This window comes from Amblyraja radiata, chromosome 4, assembly GCF_010909765.2.
Source record: "Amblyraja radiata isolate CabotCenter1 chromosome 4, sAmbRad1.1.pri, whole genome shotgun sequence".
Classification (NCBI taxonomy): domain Eukaryota; kingdom Metazoa; phylum Chordata; class Chondrichthyes; order Rajiformes; family Rajidae; genus Amblyraja; species Amblyraja radiata.
The window spans coordinates 36,225,752-36,250,942 of NC_045959.1; the positions used below are offsets into that span (position 1 = coordinate 36,225,752).

The 25,191-nt window shown below is 40.4% G+C and overlaps 1 protein-coding gene across 1 annotated transcript in view; it reads left to right on the top strand.

Annotated features, from left to right (window-relative positions):
* csmd3 (CUB and Sushi multiple domains 3) overlaps positions 1–24,684 on the top strand; it is a 751,933-nt gene extending 727,249 nt beyond the window's left edge. Inside the window, 5 exon segments of the mRNA XM_033020379.1 lie at positions 1,072–1,230; positions 11,401–11,510; positions 12,733–12,820; positions 20,235–20,370; positions 22,644–24,684. Of these exon segments, the coding sequence (XP_032876270.1) occupies positions 1,072–1,230; positions 11,401–11,510; positions 12,733–12,820; positions 20,235–20,370; positions 22,644–22,803 (653 nt within the window). The 3' untranslated portion in view covers positions 22,804–24,684.
* Positions 24,685–25,191: the final 507 nt, after the last annotated feature.

The window sequence follows — 25,191 nt, forward strand, 5'->3', positions numbered from 1 at the left end:
AAAACCAAGCTTAAAAAAACACAAACACTACATTTAACTAGACAAAAATAAAAAAAAGACAGACAGGCTGTAGGAGCCGCTGCAACGAGTCGCGCCGCCACCAGGAATATGCGAGTCTAATGAAATTAATGTGGGCTTTCCCAACCCTGTCCTCAATAACTGTGAGTGAACATTGCAGATTTAGCGTTGAGTGCCTTTAGTTGTAGAGTTGATGCCTTACAGTGCTAGCAGCGCCAGAGACCCGGGTTCGATCCTGACTACGGGTGCTGTCTGTATGGAGATTGTACGTTCTCCCCAATACTGCGTGGGTTTCCTCCCACTCTCCAAAGACGTACAGGTTTGTAGGTCAATTGGCTTGATATAAATATAAATTGTCCCTAGCGTGTGTAGATTAGAGTTAATGTGCCGGGATCGCTGCTCGGTGCAGACTCGGTGGGCCGAAGCATCTGTTTCCACACTGTATCTCTAAACTAAACTAAACTAAAGCCTACTTTCCAGTTTTATTTAGAGAAGCTAAATTATATATGATTCATCATAGAGTATTGTACTGAAGTGTTGCTTAACATAAACATTGAAGATTTAAACCTGAATAACATGGCGCATTTGAGGCAGATACTCTGTTCAGGAAGTTGAAAGTATGATTTTTTTCCCCTTACTAAGATAGCCACAAGAGTTGGCATACAAACTTCTTTGGAAAAAAACAATATTTTTTGTAGATAACCTACCACAAAAAATTGGATAAAATGGTGAGGGGAATTCGTGGTTAGGGAAGGAAGAAACATAACATCATATTACTCATGTGTAAGAAAATCTGAAGAAGGGTCTCGACCCAAAACGTCACCCATTCCTTCTCTCCAGAGATGCTGCCTGTCCCGCTGAGTTACTCCAGCTTTTTGTGTCTATCATGTGACGCATTATATATTCTGGCCAATATTCAGTGGCCTTTGTCGTATAGTGATTAATAACTATAAATTTGCCCATCCATTTTCATTCCCATATCTTTTATATTGTATTTTGTTAAATTTCACTTTAAATGTACTGATTCATCACTAAAATATTTGTAACCTTAAGTTCCAGATGATGTTTTTGCTCCGTATTACATTTGGAAAGGATCTTATAACTACAAAGGAAAGAAGCAGCCCATGACATTGACAGTCACGAGTTATAACACTTCATCGAGCAGAGTTAACGCCACTCTCACAAACAGTAATATGGAGCTACAACTTTCAGGTATGGCTAATTCCATAGGGTCTATGAAGCTGTAGAATGTGGAGGGGGCATTTTGTCTTCAGCTGACACTGATAATGGCTCTTCCAGCTATTTATTTTGAAGCACGATCGAAACTGAGAAGGATGACTGATTTTCAATTGCCATTCTAGATATGTTGAGGCCAATTGGGGCAACCTACCCATCTGCACTACCTGTAATCGATGAGTTTGCTTAGACAATCTATTATTGTCCTATTCTCCAAAGACCAGCTGCTCACTTAGATAAACTTCCTGAGCTACCTTGCAAGTTTCAGCTCTCTGCTGCAGCATGAAGAATATGTGAAAAGCTAACCATAGAGGTTTTACTATCCAATGGTCTCCAGTGGCTCATTGTGTTTCACACAGAGAAACAGACTATATGTTCAATTAGCCTTGCTCTGTATTTATACTATGAACAAGCCTTCACCCATTTAAAATATTAAGCTGCTGTAAAAAAATTTTTAATCGTATCCATGTCTCGCACTATTCGCACTAATCATCTGTATCTTATAGAATCAGACGTTCATGGTATAGAAACACGCAATTTTACCCATTGAGTTATGCAAGCCAATACATCAGGTGTTCAGATTAGTCATGGGTGGTATTGAAAATGGTGAAGATGGTTGTCAAAAATTGCAGCAGGATCTGCTGAGGAATGGTTGACGGAATTTAATACAGGTACTGCATTTTGGGAAGTCTAACAGGGGCAGGGCCTACGCAGTGGGGCTCCGGGGTGTGTTGTAGGGCAGAGGGATCGAGGAGTGAAGGTACATGGCTCTTTGATAGTGGCATCACAGGTAGAGAAGGTGGCCTTCATCAGTCAGCGTATTGAGTATAGATGTTGGGAGGTCATGTTACGGTTATAAAATACATTGATGAGCCCACATTTAGAGGATTGTGTTCAGTTTTGGTCACCATGTTATATGAAAGATGTTGTCAAGCTAGAAAGGGTACAGAGAAGATTTACAAGGATGTTGCCAGGAATCGAGGGCCTGAACTATAGGGAGAGGACAGAGGACATAGGTTTAAGGTGAGGTAGTTTATGTCACCCGAGAACCTGATCATTTTTTTTACAGAAACTATGAACCAGTGCTTACCTTGCTGTTGAAACATGGCATTATCAACTTCTAAATATTAAATAAATTACTTTTAGATGTCCCATAATTAGTAGCTTAATTACACCTGAAGTTAATTATATTAAGTTTACAAACATAATATCTTATTTCTTAATCTTGTAGCCCCCTTCTTATCATTTACAGATTAATTTGTTTACAGATAATAACTTTCTTTCCACTATGAATAACTGGACAGCATGTATCACATTCAGACTCTAATTTTTACTCTACAAAATTGAAAATACTTCATCTGAAACATGTATGAAGCACCACACTATGGAATGACTAATTACATATTATTAATTATTTTGATCTTCTAATTTTCATTTAACAAAGCAAGATTGCAAGCACTTCGATTTCTGATTCTGCCTAACACTTTGATATGAAGATCCTCCACTGCTATTTTAGTTTAAAACCTTGAATCAATTTATTGATGTAATGCCGCTAAGAAATAAAAGAAGCAGCAGGCAGCCATCTAACATTTGTCATTATGAAAATGCCAGAATTCATAAGGAAGAAACTAATAGCATGACATTTGGAAAATAATGATGCAGTAAAGCAGATACAACATAACTTTATGAAAGGGAAATCCCATAAGTTAAATGTGTTAGCTTTCATTGAGGACATAACCAGAAGGGTAGATAAAATGGAACCAGTGGATGTATTGCATTTAGATTCTAAAATACTGTTTGTTATGTATCACAGCTAAGTTACTACTCAAGATAAGAACCCATGATATTGCAGAGATATATTGGTAAAGATAAAGGTCTGGCTTCCCACCAGAAAACAGAATGTTGGTATAATAGGTTATTTTCCATCTATAATAAATATGGACCCCAAAAAGATCAGTGTTGGATCCTCGTCTATAGTAGTAACTTAGATGTGTATGAAAGAACTGCAGATGTTGGTTTAAATAAAAGGTAGGCACAAAATGCTGGAGTAACTCAGTGAGACAAGAAGCATCTCTGGAGAGAATGAATGGGTGGCGTATGGGTCGAGCTCCTTCTTCAGACGTAGTAACTAAAATGCATGGACACAGCCCCTTTGACCCAATTCATCCTTGCCAAACAAGATGTCCCATCAAAGCTAGTCCCATTTGTCCATATTTGGCCCATATTCCTCTAAGCTTTCATATCCATGTACCTGACAAATTCCTTTTAAATGTTGTTATTGTACCTACCTCAACAATTTCCTCTGTCAGCTCCTTCCATAAACCCACCACACTCTGTGTAAATTGTTGCCCCTCAATCGTTCCCCTCTGACTTTAAACCTCTGACCTTCAGTTCTTGATTCCCATACCCTGGGAAAAAGGCAGTGTATTAGCCCGATCTATTCCCCTCATGATTTTATGCATCCGTAGAAGACCATCCCTCAACTTCCTGCACTTCATGAATAAATTCCATAGCCAGCCCAACCCCTCCCTATAGCTCAGGCCCTCAAGTTCTGGCAATATCCTCATAAATCTTTTCTGCATCATTTGAGCTTTCTGACATCCTTGCTATCAAATGACCAAAACTGACCAAAATACTCCAAGTGGCCTCAACAATGTTTTGTACAATTGTAGCATATCATGCCGAAAACCTTCTTCACCATCATCATATCTACCTGCTATAACACTTTCAGTAAACTATTTCCTTGTACTCCTCCATTGGTCTGCTTTACAACACTACCCAGGGCCCTTCCAGTCACTGTGAATGACCTGCTCTGCCTTGACTTGCCAAAATGCTAACACTTCACACTTTTCAGAATTAAACATCACTACCCATTCCTCTTGCCCAGCTGATCACGATCCCACTGTAATTCTTGATAACCATCTTCACCATCTGCGATACCACTTATTTTAGTCACCTGCGAACACTAAAACTAGGAAGGAAATCTTCAAACCCTATTTAAAGGGATTATTGATTACTCACATGATAGCAAACAATGGTTTCCACTGGTTACTGATGTAATTCTACAGGAATATTTTAAAAGTGTTGAATTTTAGAATATGCAATCTGTCAGGTCTTTTTGGACAAATCAATTTCACATGGATATTGGTGCATCAGAAAGTTTTTTCTGTCAACATGCTTGAGAGAATGAACAGAGGTACTCTGTGAAGGAAAGTTGCTTAGAAGAGGAAAGAATATCAGATGGAAATAGATGGAATTAATTTGGACTCAGTTGGCTGAATATCCAGCTTCCATATTATTAGAAAGTAGAACAAACAAGATTCTGTTGTACCTGTAGTTCAGTAAACATCATCACTGGATGATCATTGAAATGTCACTTCAGCCACATGAACAATGTCCTTACTGTTCCTTCCAGTTTTACCAGTTTACTTCCTGTTCTCCCTGTGGACATTGATACTTATGCAGTTGAATAAAGTTTCTACTACCTGTTCTCTTGCAGAAAATGTCCTCTGGAACCTATAATTCTTCCCATAAACCTTTTTTAGACTTGCACTGAAATTATTAACATTTAGATATTAGATTTCAATCTGAAAATAAATTCCTTATAACTCCTTGCTGAAACTCAATTTTAACCTTTTCTCTGTATTTAATTCATACTGAACCAGATTATTTTCATTTGTTTACAAAATATTGCCTTTCTCGATCCATAATGAAACTTGTCTCGGTATCTTGGAGCGGCCAGGTGGCACAGCCGATGGATCTGCTGCCTAACCGCGCCAGAGACCTTGAGTTTGATCCTGACCTCGAGTGCTGTCTGTGTGGAGTTTGCACCTTCTCCCTGTGACCATGTGAGTTTCCCTCAGGTGCTCCGGTTACCTCCAACATCCCAAACATTGGCAGTAAAATGGCCTCTATAAATTGCCCCTAATGTTTAGGTAGTATATGCATAAGTGTGATAAGACAGAACTAGTGTGAACTGATTGGCGTGGATTCAATGGGCTGAATGGTCTGTTTCCACGTTGTGTCACTAAACTAAACTAAAGCCTAAACGACCATTGAAACAATGTTCTTGGTTGCAATGTAGATTAGATGTTATTTTCTAAGTATATAATATCACACTGCTGAAGTGTGCCTTTATTAGTTGCTCCTAGGATCAGTCTTTACTTCTCAGTCTTGTATTAGGAGTAATAAAAAAGGAAAATGATGCTTGTTGTACCCATACCAATCAATTAGAAGGTTATCCACCTTAATCTCCACTTCCAATACATGGTTAGTAGCCTTGCATGTCGAAGCTCTTCAAGTACAGAGCCAAACACTTTTTAAATACGATCGGAGTTTCTGCCTCTAACTTAGTTTAGTTTATTGTCACATTGAAACATAGAAAATAGGTGCATGAGGAGGCCCTTCAGCCCTTCGAGCCAGCTCCACCATCCATTTTTATCATGGCTGATCATCCACAATCAGTAACCCGTGCCTGCCTTCTCCCCATATCCCTTGATTCCGCTAGCCCCAAGAGCTGTATCTAACTCTTTTAAATTAATCCAGTGAATTGCCCTCCACTGCCTTCTGTGGTAGAGAATTCCACAAATGCACAACTCTCTGGATGAAAACGTTTTCTCTTATCTCAGTTTTAAATGGCTTCCCCTTTATTCTTGGATTGTGGCCCCTGGTTCTGGACTCCCCCAACATTGAGAACATTTTTCCTGCATTTAGCTTGACCAGTCCTTTTATAATTTTGTATGTTTCTATAAGATATCCTCTCATCCTTCTAAATTCCAGTGAATACAAGCCCAGTCTTTCCAATCTTTCCTCATATGACGGACCTGCCAACCCGGGGATTAACCTCGTAAACCTACGCTGTACTCCCGCAATAGCAAGGATGTCCTTCCTCATTTAGGAGATCAAAACTGCACGAGGTGTTGTCTCACTAGGGCCCTGTACAACTGCAGAAGGACCTCTTTATTGCTAAACTCAAATCCTCTCGTTATGAAGGCCAACATGTCATTATGTTTCTTCACTGCCTGCTGTATCTGGATGCTTACAAAGGTACAGTGAAAAGCTACCTTATTTTCAGGCAATGAGCTCGAGACGTCTAGCACTCTCCCTATTTTCTCCAACCCTTCCAACTATTATTGTCTTTATCTGACATTTCTGACTAAATCATTAAAAGATACAACCTAAAGTGAGGGGCCAAATAGAACCCCACTTGAAATAGCCTTCCAGTCCAGAAATAGCATTCCAGTCACAAAAAATACTCTTCCGTGATCTCTTTGCCTTCGTGCAACTGAATCAATTTTTGATCCAATTTGTTACTCTTTGGTTTTTGCCCCAGATCTTCAGCAACAACATTTTCTGAGACATGACACTGATTCTTGATGTAAGTCTTGACGCAGGGCTATCCTCCAATTTACCCCAATGTTACCAATTTTACATGACTTCACTATTGAGCATCCAGTTATTTTTATCAGTATTAGTCTTTGTCTTCATTAGGCTCATCGTTTCTTAATGCTTTGCAGAAGATCTTTCTCTCTAGTATGCAGGATGAACTCTTTGACCGTAAGCTGTTGTTGATCAAGTAGCTTCATGCTTCCATAGATTTAGTTCCCTTCTTACATGACTCAATCTGATAATTCACTCATCAATTATTCCTCGTATTTTAACCTCACAGCCAGTTTGGTTCATTTTAAATCAAGTCAGCTCATATAACATAAATCACAAAGAGATCCCAATTACTGCAAACCATTTATCCTGACTGTCATCCTTTATCCTATTTCACTCTTTTCACAAATTCATTCCTATATTATGGCAGGTAAGTTCTTGCAGCTGAAAAATGAGGCTTACAACTTCTGCGTAATTTGTCTTCAATTTCTTCCTGTTTATCACTTCTATTCTTGCATGTTCTTCCAGCCCTGTAATCGCCCAAAGCAATCCAGTAGTCTAATTCCGTGAACGAGAGAGTTGCCCTTTCACAATCAGCGAAAAATATTAATTCTCTTGAGTTTGAAAGAGTGAGGGGTGATCTTATTTTGAAATGTAAGATTCTAAGAGGGGTAGATGTTTAGAAGTTGGGGGTAGATAAATAATAATAATACATTTTATTTGTATAGCGCTTTTCAAGGACTCAAAGTCGCTTTACATGGTGAGTCAAGAACAAAAAAAAATAGAGCAGTAAGACAGAGATGCAAAGGGGAGGGGGACATGGGTCTAAGGGTATGCAGAGGTGAAGAGATGGGTCTTGAGGTGGGACTGGAAGATGGTGAGGGACTCAGAAGTTCGGATCAATAGTGGGAGGGAGTTCCAGAGCCTGGGAGCTGCCCTGTAGAAGGCTCTGTCTCCAAAAGTGCAGAGGTTGGATTTCAGAATGGAGAGGAGACCGGCTGAAATGGATCTGAGGGACTGTGAGGGTTTGTAGGGGGAGAGGAGGTCAATGAGGTAAGAGGGGACCAAGTGGTTGAGGGCTTTGTAGGTGAGGACCTGGATTTTGTAGATGATCCAGTGGGAAATGGGAAGCCAGTGAAGTTCTTTGAGGACTGGGGTGATGTGGTGCCAGGATTTGGTGTGGGTAATGAGTCGGGCGGCTGCATTCTGGACCAGTTGGAGTTGGTTGATGTTGCTGGAATTGATGCCAAAGAGAAGAGAGTTACAGTAGTCCAGTCGGGAGGAGATGAAGGCATGGATGAGTCTTTCAGCAGCGGGGGGTGTGAGAGAGGGTCTGATTTTGGCAATGTTGCGGAGGTGAAAAAATGATGTTTTGACAACATGGTGGATGTGAGGCTCAAGGGAGAGGGTTGAGTCAAAGATCACGCCAAGGTTGCGGGCCTGAGGAGATGGGGAGACAGTGGTGCCGTCAATAGTGAGAGTGGGGTTGTTAATTTTGGTAAGGGTTGATTTGGAGTCAATGAGGAGAAATTCTGTTTTGTTACTGTTTAATTTAAGGAAGTTGAGTTGCATCCAAGATTTGATGGCTGACAGGCAGGAGTTGATATGGGAGAGAGGGGGGTGTTGGGGGGACTTGGTGCTGAGATAGATCTGGGTGTCATCAGCATAGCAATGGAAGTCCAGTTTGAAGTGACGGAGTATATGACCAAGGGGGAGGATGTAGATGATGAAGAGGAGGGGACCGAGAACAGAGCCTTGGGGAACGCCTTGAGTGACAGTGGCTGTAGCAGAGGTGTGGTTATGGAGAGAGATGAAGTGGGATTGGTTGGAAAGGTAGGAACGGAGCCAGCTGAGTGCAGAACCTTCAATGCCAAGGTCTTTAATTCTGGTAAGCAGGATGTTATGGTTCACAGTATCGAAGGCCGCACTCAGGTCGATGAGGATGTTGAGGGAACCAGTGTCAGCAGAGGTGAGGATGTGGTTGAGGACTTTGAGGAGAGCAGTTTCTGTGCTATGGAGGGGGCAAAATCCAGATTTGAGGGGTTCGAATAGGTTATACGTGAGGAGGTTGGAATGAAGTTGTGACGCGACGATACGCTCCAGGGTTTTTGAAAGAAAGGGGAGGTTTGAGATTGGGCAGTAGTTAATGAGAGAGGAGGGATCAAGACCAGGTTTCTTTAAGATTGGTGTGACAGCAGCAGTTTTGAAAGCAGAGGGGACAATTCCTTGGGACAATGAGGAGTTGAAGAGATTAATGAGGTAGGGGCAGAGAACGGGGAGGCAGGACTTCAGCAGGGCAGTGGGGAGAGGGTCGAGGGAGCAGGTAGTGGGTTTGGAAGAGCTAATGAGTTTGGAGATTTCAGTAGGGGTGACCAGGTCAAACTGGGAGAGGAAGCAGTGTGGAGGAGGGGTAAGGAGGTCAGTGGAGATGTTGAAATGAGGGCCCTTGGTAGGTGGTGGAGTAGATGCTGGGGAGTCGGGTACAGGGGATAAAGATTGATAGATGGTGCTGATTTTGTCAGCGAAAAAGTGGAGGAATGAGTTGCAGAGAGCCGGAGTAGAGGTAGGGAAAGTGTTGGCTCGAGGCTTGAGGAGGTTGCCCACTGTGGAGAAGAGGGTTCTGTGGTTAAGGCAGGGGTCGGTGAATATGGAGGAGAGGTAGGCAGATTTTGCAGCAATGAGGGCATCTTTGTAGGCAGTGAGGTGGAGTTTGTAAGCTTCATGGTGGACTGTGAGAGATGATTTCTTTGTGAGTCGTTCAAGTCGGCGACCAGTCTGTTTCAGCTTACGAAGTGCAGGTGTGTACCAAGGTAAAGATGTGTTAAAAGTTAGGGTTCTTGTTTTGAGGGGGGCCAGAGTGTTAAGGGAGGTAGACAAGGTGGAGTTAAGATGGTTTGTGAGATCATCAGGTGAGATGGGGGCTGAGTCCAGGGGGAGAGTGGTGGAGAGCAGGTCAGAGAGATGGTGGGGATCGATGGATTTTTGATTACGGAAGGTGATTTCTCGGAGGAAGTGGGGGCGAGGTGTCGGAGACGGGATGGTGAACCGTATAAGCTTATGATCAGAGAGGGGGAAGAGGCATGGATGGAGGTCGAGTACCGGTTGATTTGTGGAGCAGACCAGGTCAAGGATGTGACCTTTGTCATGGGTGGGAAAGGTGACGTGCTGAGTGAGAGAGAAGTTGTCAAGTAAAAAGGCAAATTCAGATGCGAGCTTGCAGGTGGGGGAGTCCATATGAATATTTAAGTCACCAAGTAGCAGCAGACGTGGGGAGAGAGATGTTAAGAAGTTTCTTGTAGTGAGAGAATCTTGATGAAAAGGACATCGTTCAAGATAAGGGAACTTTCAATTAAAATTAAGTAATTTCTTATCCAAAGGGTGGTGAATCTTTAAGATAGGGTTGTTGAGGCTAGATCACTGGAGCTACTTAACAAGAGGTAGTTTTTTGATAGATTGGGAAACTGGCAAAGAAGAGATAAGACTTAGGACAGATTAGGCATGATTATATTGAATGGCAGGGAACGTTGAGGGGCCATCTAAGTGGCCCACTCCTGCTCCTGTTTTCTTATGTTCTTCTGTTGAAAAACATTGTACATCTGTGGACTCAGCCTCTTCCTTGCCCCTAATATTGATCACCTAACTTCTGACTTTCCTCGATTCAAGCTCAGAATGCTATCTCTGCTTTACACTCTTCCCCCTTCTCCCTCAGGACTTTTCTTTGAAATCCATCACTCTTGCCAAAGATTTTGTTAGTGGTACTGCAGCAATATTCTGGTAATCGACCACCTGACCATTTTCCTTTCACCATGTCCACAGTACTTCCCTTCTACTTGTCAGGGCCCCAGTTCCTGTACCCCCCCACCCCTTTAAATTTATCTGGCACCTCTGACTGCTTACTTGGAAAATTAATGGGTTCACTAAACTGTTACCATGAAACATCTGTTTTAAAAGTGGATTAATATATCCTGAAATTCCTAAAGTCTGGAAAATCTGTTAATCCAGCACCACCCAGAGGAGGTTTACAAGAATGATCCCACGAATTAGTAGGTTAACCTATGGTGAGAGTTTGTCGGCACTGGGCCTGTGCTCGCTGGAGTTTAGAAGAATGAGGGGGGACCTCATTGAAACGTACAGAATAGTGAAAGGATTGGATAGAGTGGATGTGGAGAGGATGTTTCCACTAGTGGGAGAGTCTAGGACTAGAGGTCATAGCCTCAGATTTAAAGGACATTCTTTTAAGAAGGAGATGAGGAGGAATTTATTTAGTCAGAGGGTGGTGAATCTGTGGAATTTTTTGCCACAGAAGGCTGTGGAGGCCAAGCCAGTGGATATTTTTAAGGCAGAGATAGATAGATTCTTGACTAGTACGGGTGTCAGAGGTTATGCGGAGAAGGCAGGAGAATGGGGTTAGGAGGGAGAGATAGATCAGCAATGATTGAATGGCGGAGTAGACTTGATGGGCCGAATGACCTAATTCTACTCCTATCACTTATGACCTTATGACCTTAATGTGTTTCTATGTTATACGATGTTATGATTTAACAACATGGTAAGTTTTGATCATCTCTCAATAACTCCTCTTGGATATGCTTTGCAGGCCCATGTGCATTTGCTTTGTAATATATTTTAGATGTGTTGAAATGACGTTGGTCAATGGGAATAATCAATTTGACACGCTACATTTATTAATACCTGTCATCACTCTTAATGAAAGTTGGCAATGCGCCTTTTTCGCATATCATTTTCCATATCTGTTAACCCTTTTAGGTGTCTACAAAAGTCAAGAAGCACGCCTTATGCTTCTCATGTACCATGTGATAGCACCTGACCAAACTTCTATCAGTAAGATCAAAGATCAATGGGCCATGGATGGTTATGTAAGTATGTCCCATAAATCTGGTCATTGTGTGGGTAACTGCCTATTGTATTAAAATAATAAATAATGCTGGTAATTTCCTTCTGTTATTGAGATAGCTTTTGACTTTGATAGCACGATGGCTGTATATTTTACATCATAATTGTAATTGCTATTTATACCTCAGGTAAAAATGTGGTAAATGGAAATAAAAACTAGGAGAGGTTTAAATCAGACCTACCTTCTGATACTCACTGTTGAATGACCCAGCCATACTCACGAACATGGTACAGCAGTATTTATTGTAAAGCACATATAACACACTATAGCACGTTGCTTCTGCTGTGTAGCAGCATGGTCTGCCAGCACAAGTTGGGTTGCGATAATATGAACAGTGTAGTAGGCGGAGCTTCTAATAATAAAGCACTACATTGGTTAGTAAGTGAAGTAACCAATCTACACTCACTTTAAACAGAGTTCGATCCCAACCTGGCATGAGATGCAAGATTGTCTAAATGAATATTTACTACTTGCCCGCTCTGTTTAAGATGTTTCGCTTTCCAATGAGAGTATTGTGTTTGCTTGCCTGCCTCGACAATTTATTTTAATTGGCTAAAATCCAAAAAGCTTTCTATAATTAATAATGTACATCAGAGATCGTGCAATAAAGAAAGGAAGCAACTAGTCAAAGCCTTCTTTCCTCTCTCCTTAAAAAATTGCTTCTAGGTCCGTACCGTGTTTTCTGTGTCCGATTACTTTTAGATATTGGTCAACACTGAACTATGAAATATTGAAGTCAAGTTTAGTGATTATAAGAAGTAACTAAGAATATGATGTCCACTTGGATTATTTAAGTTTGTTTTGTTGAAATGGTACAATGGATTATATTTTGCAGTGCTCAATATATTATCCTATCTTCACATTATTAACACAGGGACCAGGGGGAAAAAACCTTGAAATATTTCTTTGGCTTATAATAGTATCTGAAGAATATAAATCTTCTAACTTTGCAGCTCAGGTGGAAGGAGGCTTTCATGGTCCATTAGCTTTGGCATAGACCTATTTTTGTGATATTCATACCATAAAAATCATTCAGAGTGTGGCCATGAATAGCAACAAAACAAAACACTGCAGAATATGAGATGACTTGTCTGGGTACATTTTACTTCAGATTTTTATTTGCAGTTGTAAAAATAAAAGAAATCTTTCATCATTATTCGTAATTACTTTTTTTTTTAAATCAGGTATCTGCTGAACCTGATGGCGCCACATATGTCTTTCAAGGATTCATACAAGGAGAAGACTATGGGCAATTTGGAGTCCAGAGACTAGGTAAGACACTGTGATTTAGAAAATGAAAGAATCACAAATGAGCCATTTATCATTTACTGCTGATTGTAACCCAGAAATGTTGGGAGAGGCTGAGTAACTAAATATTATCTGCAGACAACAGCTCCATTGGCGATGTGTTTAGTTGCCAGAGGGCAAAAGGAGAAAATAAGGAGTTACTCTCTCAAGCAACTTCTGCTAACCCTCAATTCAAATTTTCTTTATTCATTTTGGATTGCTGCTCAGTGATTTACCACAAAGGGGAGGTCATGCCATGGGATAGATTATTCACACATGTTATCACATTATGATGCAGCAGGTTTTAGAACATTGCACCACTCCAAGATTACTCTTTAAATAATGCATTTTCTTGCACTATAAATTCAAATATGGACAGATTAACTTTCCCCCAGTTGGCAGTTCATCTACAATATATTATCAATGAAAGGTTAATAATTCCTGCTGCATTGGTGTTCCTGGTAAGGATTTCTGTGTTCTAACATCCTTCTGCATTGATAAAGAACTTCTAGCCTCCATTCATTGGAATCCTCATCCAAACAATCATTCACTCTCCTACGAAGGTAGACAAAAATGCTGGAGAAACTCAGCGGGTGAGGCAGCATCTATGGAACAAAGGAACAGATGCTGTCTCACCTGCTGAGTTTCTCCAGCATCTTTGTCTACCTTCGATTTTTCCAACATCTGCAGTTCTTTCTTAAACATTCCCTCTCCTACTGTCACTTTTGTAGATTGCAATACTTGCCATCTACTTTATGCACTGCTATTATGGATGGGCACAGTGGCGTAGCGGTAGAGTTGCTGCCTTACAGTGAATGCAGCGTCGGAGACCCGGGTTTGATCCCGATGCTGTCTGTAAAGAGTTTGTATGTTCTCCCTGAGACTTGCATGGGTTTTCTCCGAGATCTTTGGTTTCCTCCCACACTACAATGCGTACAGGTTTGTAGGTTGATTGGCATGGTAAATGTAAATGTCCTCCGTGGGTGTAGGATGGTGTTGATGTGCGGGGATCGTTGGTCGGTGCGGACATGGTAGGCCGAAGGGCCTGTTTCCGCGCTGTTTCACTAAATTAAACTAAATTAAACTAAAGCCACTTCAACAGCAACTCCCTCGACCATGACTTCCAACGGAAACTGATCATAACATACCTCTATCATCTACATAAATAGGCAGAAATTAAGAAGTAAAATTGATATCAGTGGAAAATCACCAGCCATCATTTGAATAGTTTACAATATTTTTACCCTGGTACATTCCTAAGAATAGTCCATGGGTAAATAAAATTAGCTATGTGTAAAATGTCACAATTTTACACCTACTAACATTGGTGCCAAATTAACTAATTTTAACAAACATTGTCTATGTAGTTCAGAGCTTAATGGAGGATGTAGTGTTTAATAGCCTGATGGCTGTGGGGAAGTAGCTGTTCCTGAACCTGGACGTTACAGTTTTCTGGTTCCTGGACCTTCTTCCCGATGGCAGGGGTGAGATGAGTGTGTGACCAATGTGGTGTGGGTCTCTGGTGATGCTGGAAGCCTTTTTGAGGCAGTGACTCTGGTAAATACCTTCGATGGGGAGGAGGTACTTTGGATCTGACTTCACAAACAATTTTCCTGATTTAGTAGTGGCCAGAGGATCTGGGGTGACGGAGGAACTGAAGGAACTCCACATTAGGCAGGAAATGGTGTTGGATAGACTGAAGGCTGATAAATCACCAGGGCCTGATGGTCTGCATCCCAGGGTACTTAAGGAAGTGGCTCTAGAAATCGTGGATGCATTGGTGATAATTTTCCAATGTTCTATAGACTCAGGATCAGTTCCTGTGGATTGGAGGGTAGCTAATGTTATCCCACTTTTTAAGAAATGTGGGAGAGAGAAAAATGGGAATTATAGACCAGTTAGCCTGACATCGGTGGTGGGAAAGATGCTGGAGTCAATTATAAAAGATGAGATAGCCGCACAATTGGATAACAGTAACAGGATCGGTCCGAGTCAGCATGGATTTACGAAAGGGAAATCATGCTTGACTAATCTTCTGGTATTTTTTGAAGATGTAACTAGGAAAATGGGCAAGGGAGAGCCAGTGGATGTAGTGTACCTGGACTTTCAGAAAGCATTTGATAAGGTCCCACATAGGAGATTACTGGACAAAATTAGGGCACATGTTATCCACATGACATGGATAGAGAAGTGGTTGGCAGACAGGAAACAAAGAGTAGGGATTAACGGGTCCCTTTCAGAATGGCAGGCAGTGACTAGTGGGGTACCGCAAGGCTCGGTGCTGGGACCGCAGCTATTTACAATATACATCAATTATTTGGATGAAGGGATTCAAAGTAACATTAGCAAATTTGCAGATGACACAAAGCTGGGTGGCAGCGTGAACTGTGAGGAGAATGCTATGAGAATGAAGGGTGAGTTGGACAGGTTGGGGGAGTGGGCAGATGCATGGCAGATGAAGTTTAATGCGGATTAATGTGAGGTTATCCACTTTGGTAGCACAAACAGGAAGGCAGATTACTATCTAAATTGCGTCAAGTTGGGAAAAGGGGAAGTACAACGGGATCTGGGGGTCCTTGTACATCAGTCTATGAAAGTAAGCATGCAGGTACAGCAGGCAGTGAAGAAAGCAAATGGCATGTTCGCCTTTATAACAAGAGGAATCGAACATAGGAGCAAAATTAGTGTTACATTTTTATTGTGTATTGTGTGTTCTTTATCATTGTGCACTTTCGAGTTCATTTCAAAATTCTTTTATTTGTTTTTAAATCGTTGAATGGGCTCGCCCCGCCTTACCTCTCTGAGCTGCTCCACCTATATGCTCCTGCCCAGTGCCTCAGGTCAGCTGATCAGCTGCTCCTTGAGGTACCAAGGTCTAAGCGGAAGCTCAGAGCGGATAGAGCCTTTTCTGTTGCTGCTCCGGCACTCTGGAACACCTTGCCGTTGCACATCAGACAGGCCCCCTCACTGTCCATCTTCAAATCCTCCCTAAAAACATATTTTTATTCTTTGGCTTTCGACGCTGGCTGAGGCATTGCTCCTGTTTTTAGTGCTTTTAATGTCTTTTAATTTTTAGTGTGTTTTTTATAGTCCTTCGTTTTATGGTTTTTAATGGTTTTTAATTGTTTGTAATAGCTTTTTGTTCATGATTTCTCATGTACAGCTCTTTGTGGCAACTGTAGTTGTTTAAAGTGCTTTATAAATAAAGTTATTATAAATAAAGTTATTATTATTGTACCGCTGCTGGCAAATTCATTTCACTTGCACTTTATGTGCAATGTGATGAATAAAACCGTTAAAAAAAAAAAAAATGTCCTTCTGCAGTTGTACAGAGCCCTTGTGAGACCACACCTGGAGTATTGTGTGCAGTTTTGGTCCCCTAATTTGAGGAAGGACATTCTTGCTATTGAGGGAGTGCAGCATAGGTTTACAAGGTTAATTCCCGGGATGGTGGGACTATCATATGCTGAGAGAATGGAGCAGCTGGGCTTGTACACTCTGGAGTTTAGAAGGATGAGAGGTTATCTCATTGAAAAATTTAAGATTGTTAAGGGCTTGGACACGCTAGAGGCAGGAAACATGTTCCCGATGTTGGGGGTCCAGAACCAGGGCCCACAGTTTAAGAATAAGGAGTAGGCCATTTAAAATGGGGACGTGGAAACACTTTTTCTCACAGAGAGTGGTGAGTCTGTGGAATTCTCTGCCTCGGAGGCAGGTTCTTTGGATGCTTTCAAGAGACAGCTAGATAGGGCTCTTAAAAATAGCGGAGTCAGGGGATATGGGGAGAAGGCAGGAACAAGGTACTGATTGGGGATGATCAGCCATGATCACATTGAATGGTGGTGCTGGCTCAAAGGGCCAAATGGCCTACTCCTGCACCTATTGTATGTTGTCTATTGTCTATTGTCTGTTTCATTATCAACAGCAAAGCATAAAGTGCTGGGGGATCATAGTGGTTCAGGCAACATCTGTGGAGGGAATGGATAGGCGATAGTTTGGATTTGGGACCCTTCTTCCAGCTAATGAAGCCAGAAAGGGTTCCTACCCAAAATGCTGCCTATCCATCCCCTCCATAGGTGCTGTCTAACCCTCTGAGTTACCGAGCATTTTGTGCTTTGCTTAAGATTTCAGATCCGCCCTCCCTTGTGTCCCTCTCTGTTTCATTATCTTAGAATTCAACAGTATGAACAGTTGGATTATCTGTAGTGATTTTATTTCATCGATTTTGTTGTAACGAGTGTGTGAAAGTCCACCATCATTATTCTCAAAACGCAATGGAAGTTCAGTCAAGCAGTCACCAATTTCAAATCCAAGCAGCCAGACTGAGTAGTCAAGTCAAGTCAAGTCACTTTTATTTATATAGCACATTTAAAAACAACTCTCGTTGGCTAAAGTGCTTTACATTGGTATAAGAATAGTATAAAAAACAACAGTGGTTCATAGATTAAATACAAACATCACTACATACATATAGCCCTCCCTCAGAGGACTTCAAGAAGGGCTTGGGAGTAGAGATGAGTTTTAAGTCTCGACTTAAAGGAGTCGATGGAGGGGGCAGTTCTGATGGGAAGAGGGATGCTGTTCCACAGTCTAGGAGCTGCAACCGCAAAGGCGCGGTCGCCCCTGAGCTTATGCCTAGACCGCGGGATGTTCAGCAACCCAAAGTCGGCCGATCTGAGGGACCTGGAGGTGGTGTGGTGGGTAAGCAGACTTGTGATGTAGGTGGGGGCAAGCCCATTGAGGGCTTTGTAGACATAAAGGAGGATCTTTAAATTTATTCGGAACCGCACAGGGAGCCAGTGGAGGCCAGAATCGGGGTGATGTGGTCCCTTTTTCGGGTGCCCGTCAGGAGTCTCGCTGAGGCGTTTTGGACCAGTTGCAGGCGGGACAGGGAAGATTGGCTGATGCCAGTGTAGAGGGAGTTGCAGTAATCTAGGCGGGAGGAGATAAATGTGTGGATGATCTTTTCGAGGTCATGAAACTGGAGGAATTGTTTTATTTTAGCTATCGTCCGAAGCTGAAAGAAGCTAGCTTTTACCACGGCATTGACTTGTTTGTCAAATTTCAATGCTGAGTCAAATATCACACCAAGGTTTTTGACGTGAGGTTTGAGTAGTTGGGTAAGGCTTCCAAGGCTGCCTGCTATCATTTTGATTGAGTCCGAGGGGCCGAGAAGGATGACCTCAGACATACTCTTGTTTAGTTGGAGGAAGTTCTGGGCCATCCAGCACTTTATATCCTCGAGGCAGCAGATAAGGTTAAGCAGATTTGATTGTTTTTTGGGCTTCAGGGGGAGATAGAGTTGTGTATTGTCTGCGTAGCAATGGAAGGAAATGCCGTGCCTTTCCATGACTTGGCCTAAGGGGAGCATGTTCAGGGAGAAGAGAATGGGGCCAAGGATGGAACCTTGTGGAACCTCACAGCAGAGGCTAGCTGGGGAAGAGAAAGAGTTGCCTATGTTAGTAGAGAAATTCCTACCTTTAAGGTTGGAGATGAACCAGCTCAGGGTAGTGCCATCAATACCAACCCCGTACCGGAGATGGTCAATTAGGATGGTGTGGTCGACTGTATCAAATGCTGCGCTGAGATCGAGAAGGAGCAGGATTGCACAGTCAACAGTGAGGTAACACTGTCATGCTCATCTGATGCTTATCCATTGTGGTTCTTCTAGTCATGCACAGCACACCAGTCCCGCCCAACCAAAATCACTGCAGCAAGTTTAAAGTCTAAGTCGAAGATAGACACAAAATGCTGGAGTAACTGAAAAAGGGTCTCGACCTGAAACGTCACCCATTCCTTCACTCCAGAGATGCTGCCTGTCCCATTGAGTTACACTAGCTTTTTGTGCCTTTCTTCAGTTTAAACCAGCACCTGCAGTTCCTTCCTACACATTAAAGTGTGTCATTGGATTGCTTTGTGAAGAATTTGTCACTGATCAAAAATTGTGAAATATGCTTCTGCAGTGATTGAAAATATAAGAACAGAAGAAAGTTAGTGTTGAATTATGTTGCAATACAGTTGGATTTGCTGAGCAGAGTTTGCAGAATGCTTAAACTAAATCTTGCCAGCGGCAACCTCAAACTTTCCATACCTCCAGGGATTAGTTTATAATTGGCCTAAGGATATTTGCAGGCAACTGAGCCAGTGCTGTTAAAAGATTGCCCATTTAAACATAAATCTATGTTTGGAAATCAACAAAGAAAATGTGCAGTACATGACATAATGCCCCTATTATGGAGAAGCTGTTAATTAGCTTTGCTTTGAATATTTCAGGCAGTCCTGCCAACCTGTACGTTTTTACACATTTGACTTTATTGAAACCTTCCCTGTTGGGTGATTTGTTCAAATTGAGGTGATATTCCCTCTTTGAGTTTTTCTTTTTTATTGCTATTTAACACTGAAGGAAAATGTGAAAACCTACAGTATAACATGAGAATAACCTAACAATAATTGCATCTGTGAAAATGGTGCCACACACAGTGCTGGTTTAGAGACTGGATTTATCGCCAACTGATTTCATAGTCTTATTTTGGTTACTTTTGTATTGCTGCATTAAAAATGATATTCTAAATGTTTATATATCACCAATCAATGTTATTCTAAATTATTATTTAGGGCCCTTATATCTCAAACAACAATCATATAAGAAGAATTAATTTCCAAGGATGAAAGGAGTTTGACCCAAGATAATCCCCACAGAAATAAAGGAATTTGTGGCAACGAAAAAAATTAGGTTTATTTTGTGTCAAGTAAATCTTGATATGAATTCCGTTAGTAAAAATTGATGTTTGAAGTTGCTGAGGTGCAAGTCCAAAATTGATTTTTTTTTAAAGAATCTAAAACAGTGGCTTAAAATAGTCTTTGAAGATAAAGAATAGTTTTAATATAATGCTTGCTGTGCATTTACAGACAATGAAATTAAACTATTATTTTTGACATTTGCACTGATCCATGCACTAATTCAATGAATTAGTCAACCATGATAACAATTTTTAAAAAGCCGACCTCAGCAAAAATTATTGTAGTACACATTACATTTTGCAATTAATTTGGCAATGATATATGCTTTCCACATAAAATGAAAGGTAGCTTTCAAAAAATCAAGTGATATCAGTTACATTAATTACATTAATTAACAAACACCTTTTCATCAATCAAAGTGATTCCTGATTGATTATTAGTATCAGGCTTTAATCCAGCAACTAAGATTATGTTCATTGTAAGAACATTATTTAATTCTGGAATTATAATTTTAGCTATCTAAAAAAACTTGAACATAAAAATGCATGTTCAAATCATATGTATTTCCAATTTCTCCCAGGTATGTAGGTTTGGATTTGAATGCTTTGCAATGCAGTTGCTCCTTTGCTGTGTCTCATACCACTATTTTTTACTGCAGGTCTGAACTCAAGTCATGGCTCAAATTCTCCCAATCAACCACATGGTACAAATAGTAGCTCTGTTGCCATCGCCATCCTTGTGCCTTTCTTTGCTCTTATATTTGCAGGATTTGGGTTTTATCTTTATAAACAAAGGTAGGTTTCAACTAACATTTTATTATAATTCTAAATCAATTTTGACTACTTATCCAAACAATTGTCTTTATTACATGGTAGACATAGGTGGTTAATTTTGGATAAAGGATTAAAATGTGTGTTTTGCAAATAAGGCACCCGTTGAAAGTTCCCCAAAACGTTTCACTTTGTGACTGGGTTTAGCCATGCATCTCTATCATCACTAAAGCATTGGTGTTCTTTTAATTAGGACTTGAATTGCATAACAATGAATTGTTTATTCACTAGAGGTCATTGGGGCAAGAGCATATCATGAAAAGCTGTGGCCGACTTCCAAATGAGCATTTGCAGGATTTTAAAGAGGCAATTATTTGTTCAATAAGACTTTCAACAGCTGTTGAATGACAGCTTAGCTATTTTATCAAAATGTAAATTTGCACAAAACAAGGGTTAAGTTGATATTTCAGGTCTCGGTTACCTCAGAGGTCCTTGGCATTTGATTGCACATTGGAAATAAGTCTGGACTCTTCAGGGTTCTGAGGCCCTGATGGCCCACTGAACAGAAAACCCAAAAAGGACACAGTGGAACTGGCCTTGCACCCAAAAAGGCACTTGGCCATCTTCTCCATTACCTTACTCCATGGAACAGAGATGGTGGTGAACAGATTGAGGGTGGGATTGGACAGAAGATCACAGAACAGTATAAAAACACGAGAGGAATAGATCGGGTAGATGCACAGAGTCTCTTGCCCAGAATAGGTGAATCAAGGACCAGAGGACATTGGTTTAAGGTGAAGGGGAAAAGGTTTAAATGGAATCTGAGGGGTGAGGGGGAACGAGTGGAGGTAGTTGAGGTAGTAGGGACTATCCCAATGTTTAAGAAACATAAGGCAGACTTGGAGGGATATGGGCCAAACGCAGGCAGGTAGGACTAGTGTAGCTGGGACATGTTGGCTGGTGTGGGCAACTTAGTCCAACGGGCCAGTTTCCATGCTGTATCACTCTATGACTCTTTGAGTAGAGCATGAGGATGTGAGCAGAGGAAGAATGGATGGTTTGGGTGAGGCTTGCTGGAAAGATGAAGAAGATAGTGAGTTGTGGATGGAAGTGGTGGGCTGGGAGTGGATTTGGGGAGCACAAGGAGCCAAGCAGAAGTTTCAGGTGGGGTTCAAAGAGGAGATCAGGTCAGGTGGGGGGGGGGGGGGGTGGATGCCGATGAGTAGTTTCTGGAGTTGGAATCAAATCTAATGATACAAGGTAAAATTAGTAGCAGGAAGTTGAGATAGTTCATGGAATTTGAGAACATAAGAGATGATGAGAAGATTAAATTCAAACTTACCTCATTTGAGATCAGCAGCTTGGAAATCCCCAACATTGACCTTGGAATGGATTGCCTTTTAACCGACATTGAGCATACCGAAACCCTTCAGTTAAGATCTGTTCCGGCTTTCAAGTCCTATGTCTATCATGTATGCACAGCAAAAAAAAAATGCTGGTGATATTAATTATGATTTATAAAATATGAGGAAACTACAGAAGTGACATGTACAAGTGCAAAGTCGCTTATCAACTGGGTCTTTAGATAAAATTATCAACTGTGATGTGTAAAAATGTTGTGATATCCAACGAAAGCTTCAGGCTCATCTCTACCATACATAATAATAAGAAGCTGATTAGAAATAAAATAAACTTCATTAAAGTGATTATACATTAACTGAAAAATATTATAAATCTAAATATACTTATTTATTATTGATAATACCTTGCAGCTGAAGTCATGAACCATTATAGTTCCCTTGGATGCTGGAAAAACTCTTCAAATACCTGTCAATCTCCTGAAAATAACATCAGATGTATTAATCTTTGTCAAATTAATGACAAGAAAATCAATGTGGAAATTATTTTTTTCTGCTCATTTATACTTGATATTGAGAGACCAATGCAGAAAGTACAGAAAATTGCAGAAAGATATCAGTGAAGCCATTTATGCTGTTAGAATGATAGCAACCAGAGGTTTAAAAAAAAGAGGAAAAAAAAGTTCTTACTAAGAAACTCAAAACACAATACCTAAATGTGCACTGAGTACTGATTTGATAGGAAATTGCAAAGGAAATCCGATATATTCTTTAAAATAAGAAAACTTTGCAAAATGTGGGAAACATCTAGGAACTACTTCAGAAAACTGATTCAAACGGAGTAGCTAAATGTTCCATTTGTGCCCTTTGGTGTTCTTCAAATAACATTGTGCCATGAGCTCAGGTTCAAAGTTGTTATTTCTCTCTTTTTCTCTGCAGGACTGCTCCCAAGACGCAGTACACTGGCTGCTCTGTACATGAAAACAATAATGGGCAAGCAGCTTTTGAAAATCCAATGTACGATACAAATGCAAAATCAGCAGAAGGAAAGGCAGTTCGATTTGATCCCAATCTCAACACAGTCTGTACAATGGTATAAAGCAGAAACTTGGTTTGATTACATAGCCTGATACACATCTAGCGCTTTGCATCCTTGGGACATCTAGATTCTGACTAAACCAACTTATGTACAATGCACATTTGGTTCACTGCTATTTAAAGCACACTTTTCAGGAATTTAACGTACCAGATTTATCTGAAGAACCAGAAAAAAAGAACACGTTTTCATGGCTCACCCAGTTGGAACAGATATGCTCTTCGTTCTGTAACTTTTCGGCAACTTTAGCTGCACTCTAAGAGTGCTTAGCCACAATTTTTTCAAAAAAAAATCCTAAGTACTTTCTCAGAAGAAAACTGCAGATATTTGAGGAGCATTGAAACAGTTTTCAATGTTGCTAACAATATGGGCTAGGATTTGGCATGAGGTAGGAACACTGCATATGTAACAAAGACCATGAAGTACTGTATAGTAAGATTATTACAGGTTTTGCTTTCTAGTGTAAGTGTAAAAAGAAAACTTTGTAAGGTGCAACTGCGAAACTGATTTTGAATATTTGAGTATAAAACAGCCAGTGTGGTACTCACTAAACAGATTTCTATGGAACACTCTCAATCTTTTTTGATCGCCAAGAAAAATCACTTCATTTATTCAATTTTTCCTCCATATTTTTTTATTTAAATTGGTATTCTTCGTACAAAATATAGAATTCTTGCCAGAGTAAAATGAGAAATATTTATACTATATCATTTTCAAAATACGCATATGCACGATGTGTTGCATGCTTCATTATTATTTAATTATTCTATTGTGTTTTTATTGCAACAAACCATTTTATTTATTATCTAATAAAGTTATGGTCTTATGTATCTGCTTACAATAGTTCATCCAGTCCCTTTCAACATAAGGTAATTTATGGAGTGGATGTCATCCGTTTTGCATTATTAATTTGGTATTATGGTTTTGGATGTATGGTAACTAGAGCCAACATATTTGGTTAAATTTGATTGGAATCTTGTAATACAGAAAGTGCAAAAATATAGACTACAGTACGAGAGGATATTACCTGTGCCAGTTGTTTGCCTTGCCCATTCTTTAATTATGACAATGCATATGTTTGTTTCCATTGTGCATCTGCACAGTGGATGTAAATGAAGTATGAGTCTGTTTGTTAATGAGACAAGAAATGTATCTCTCGCATGGATGATTGTGATGTATCTTGGAGCTCATCTTGATATCAGATGTTTGTTCTACTGTGAGAATGGCAGCCAAATACCACACAACTCCTTGCACCCCATGTGGTCACCTTCTTAACATTTGCCTTAATGGGTAGAGCTATATCATACAAAACATTGCAGAAGCAACAAGTCTCCACTGTTCATTGCTATTTAATAGTTGTTCGCACTCTGAAGCTCAGCTCATTACATGCAAAGGATTATTACCACTGTCAAAGAAAAGCACTCGCATGAAAAGTTAAGAAGTACGATCAAACTAAAGTAATCTGTTTAATTTTGCTGAAAGACTTATTCACTAACTGGAGATATTAATATTGTTGTAACTGTAATGTTTGCATTGGGTCTACCAAACTTTGATTGCAGCCAAGGTTGTTGGTCCTAACATGTCCTGTGAGTGACTTACTTCCAGGATTAAGACCGAGCATTGGGCTCTAAGATCCAATTATCTTTAATCACCAGAATTGATTACATTCAAATGTATGAATTTCACAGTGCATCTTAAGCTCCACTAAAATCGACAGAAATTATTTAGTTAAAGTTGTCTCACATGTTCCTACTCACCCAGGTTTATATCCATTTGTGACTGCAATAAACAGAGTATGTCCACCAAAATTAGAACAATTATTAAATTGTACCTGAAACAAATTTCATGTACAACCTCCTTACTCCTCTGTATCATGTTTATTATAATTAGATGCATAAAAATTTCTTTTGTAAAGAAATATATTTTTATGAAAAAAAGAATTTGTAAAATGTATGAATCTATGATGTAAATTTTCAATACATTGTAAAAAATAAATGGCTCAATGCTTTTGTAAATTTTGTTGATGTGGGCTATTTTGCTGTTTCTGCAAGTCAATGTCAGCTGTAATTTGCTTTTAGATTGTTCTTTTGTGGATTACTGACAGCTGATCAAGGGCTTCTCAGCTGAAACATTAAAGGGCCTGTCCCACTTGTGCATTCTTTGCGCGTCATTTACGCGACATAATTTATGCGCCACGACGCACGACCCGTGCGTAACGCACGCATGGCGCATGGTGAGACTTGGTGCCATAGGCAGTGACGCGCAGTTGCGCGCAGCGCCCCAGGAATTTGGGATTCTCAAAATCCTCGCGCGCCGCCTGCGTGATGCGGAAATGAAGCCCAAGTGGGACAGGCCCTTAACTCTGTTTCTCATTCCACAGATACTACCTGA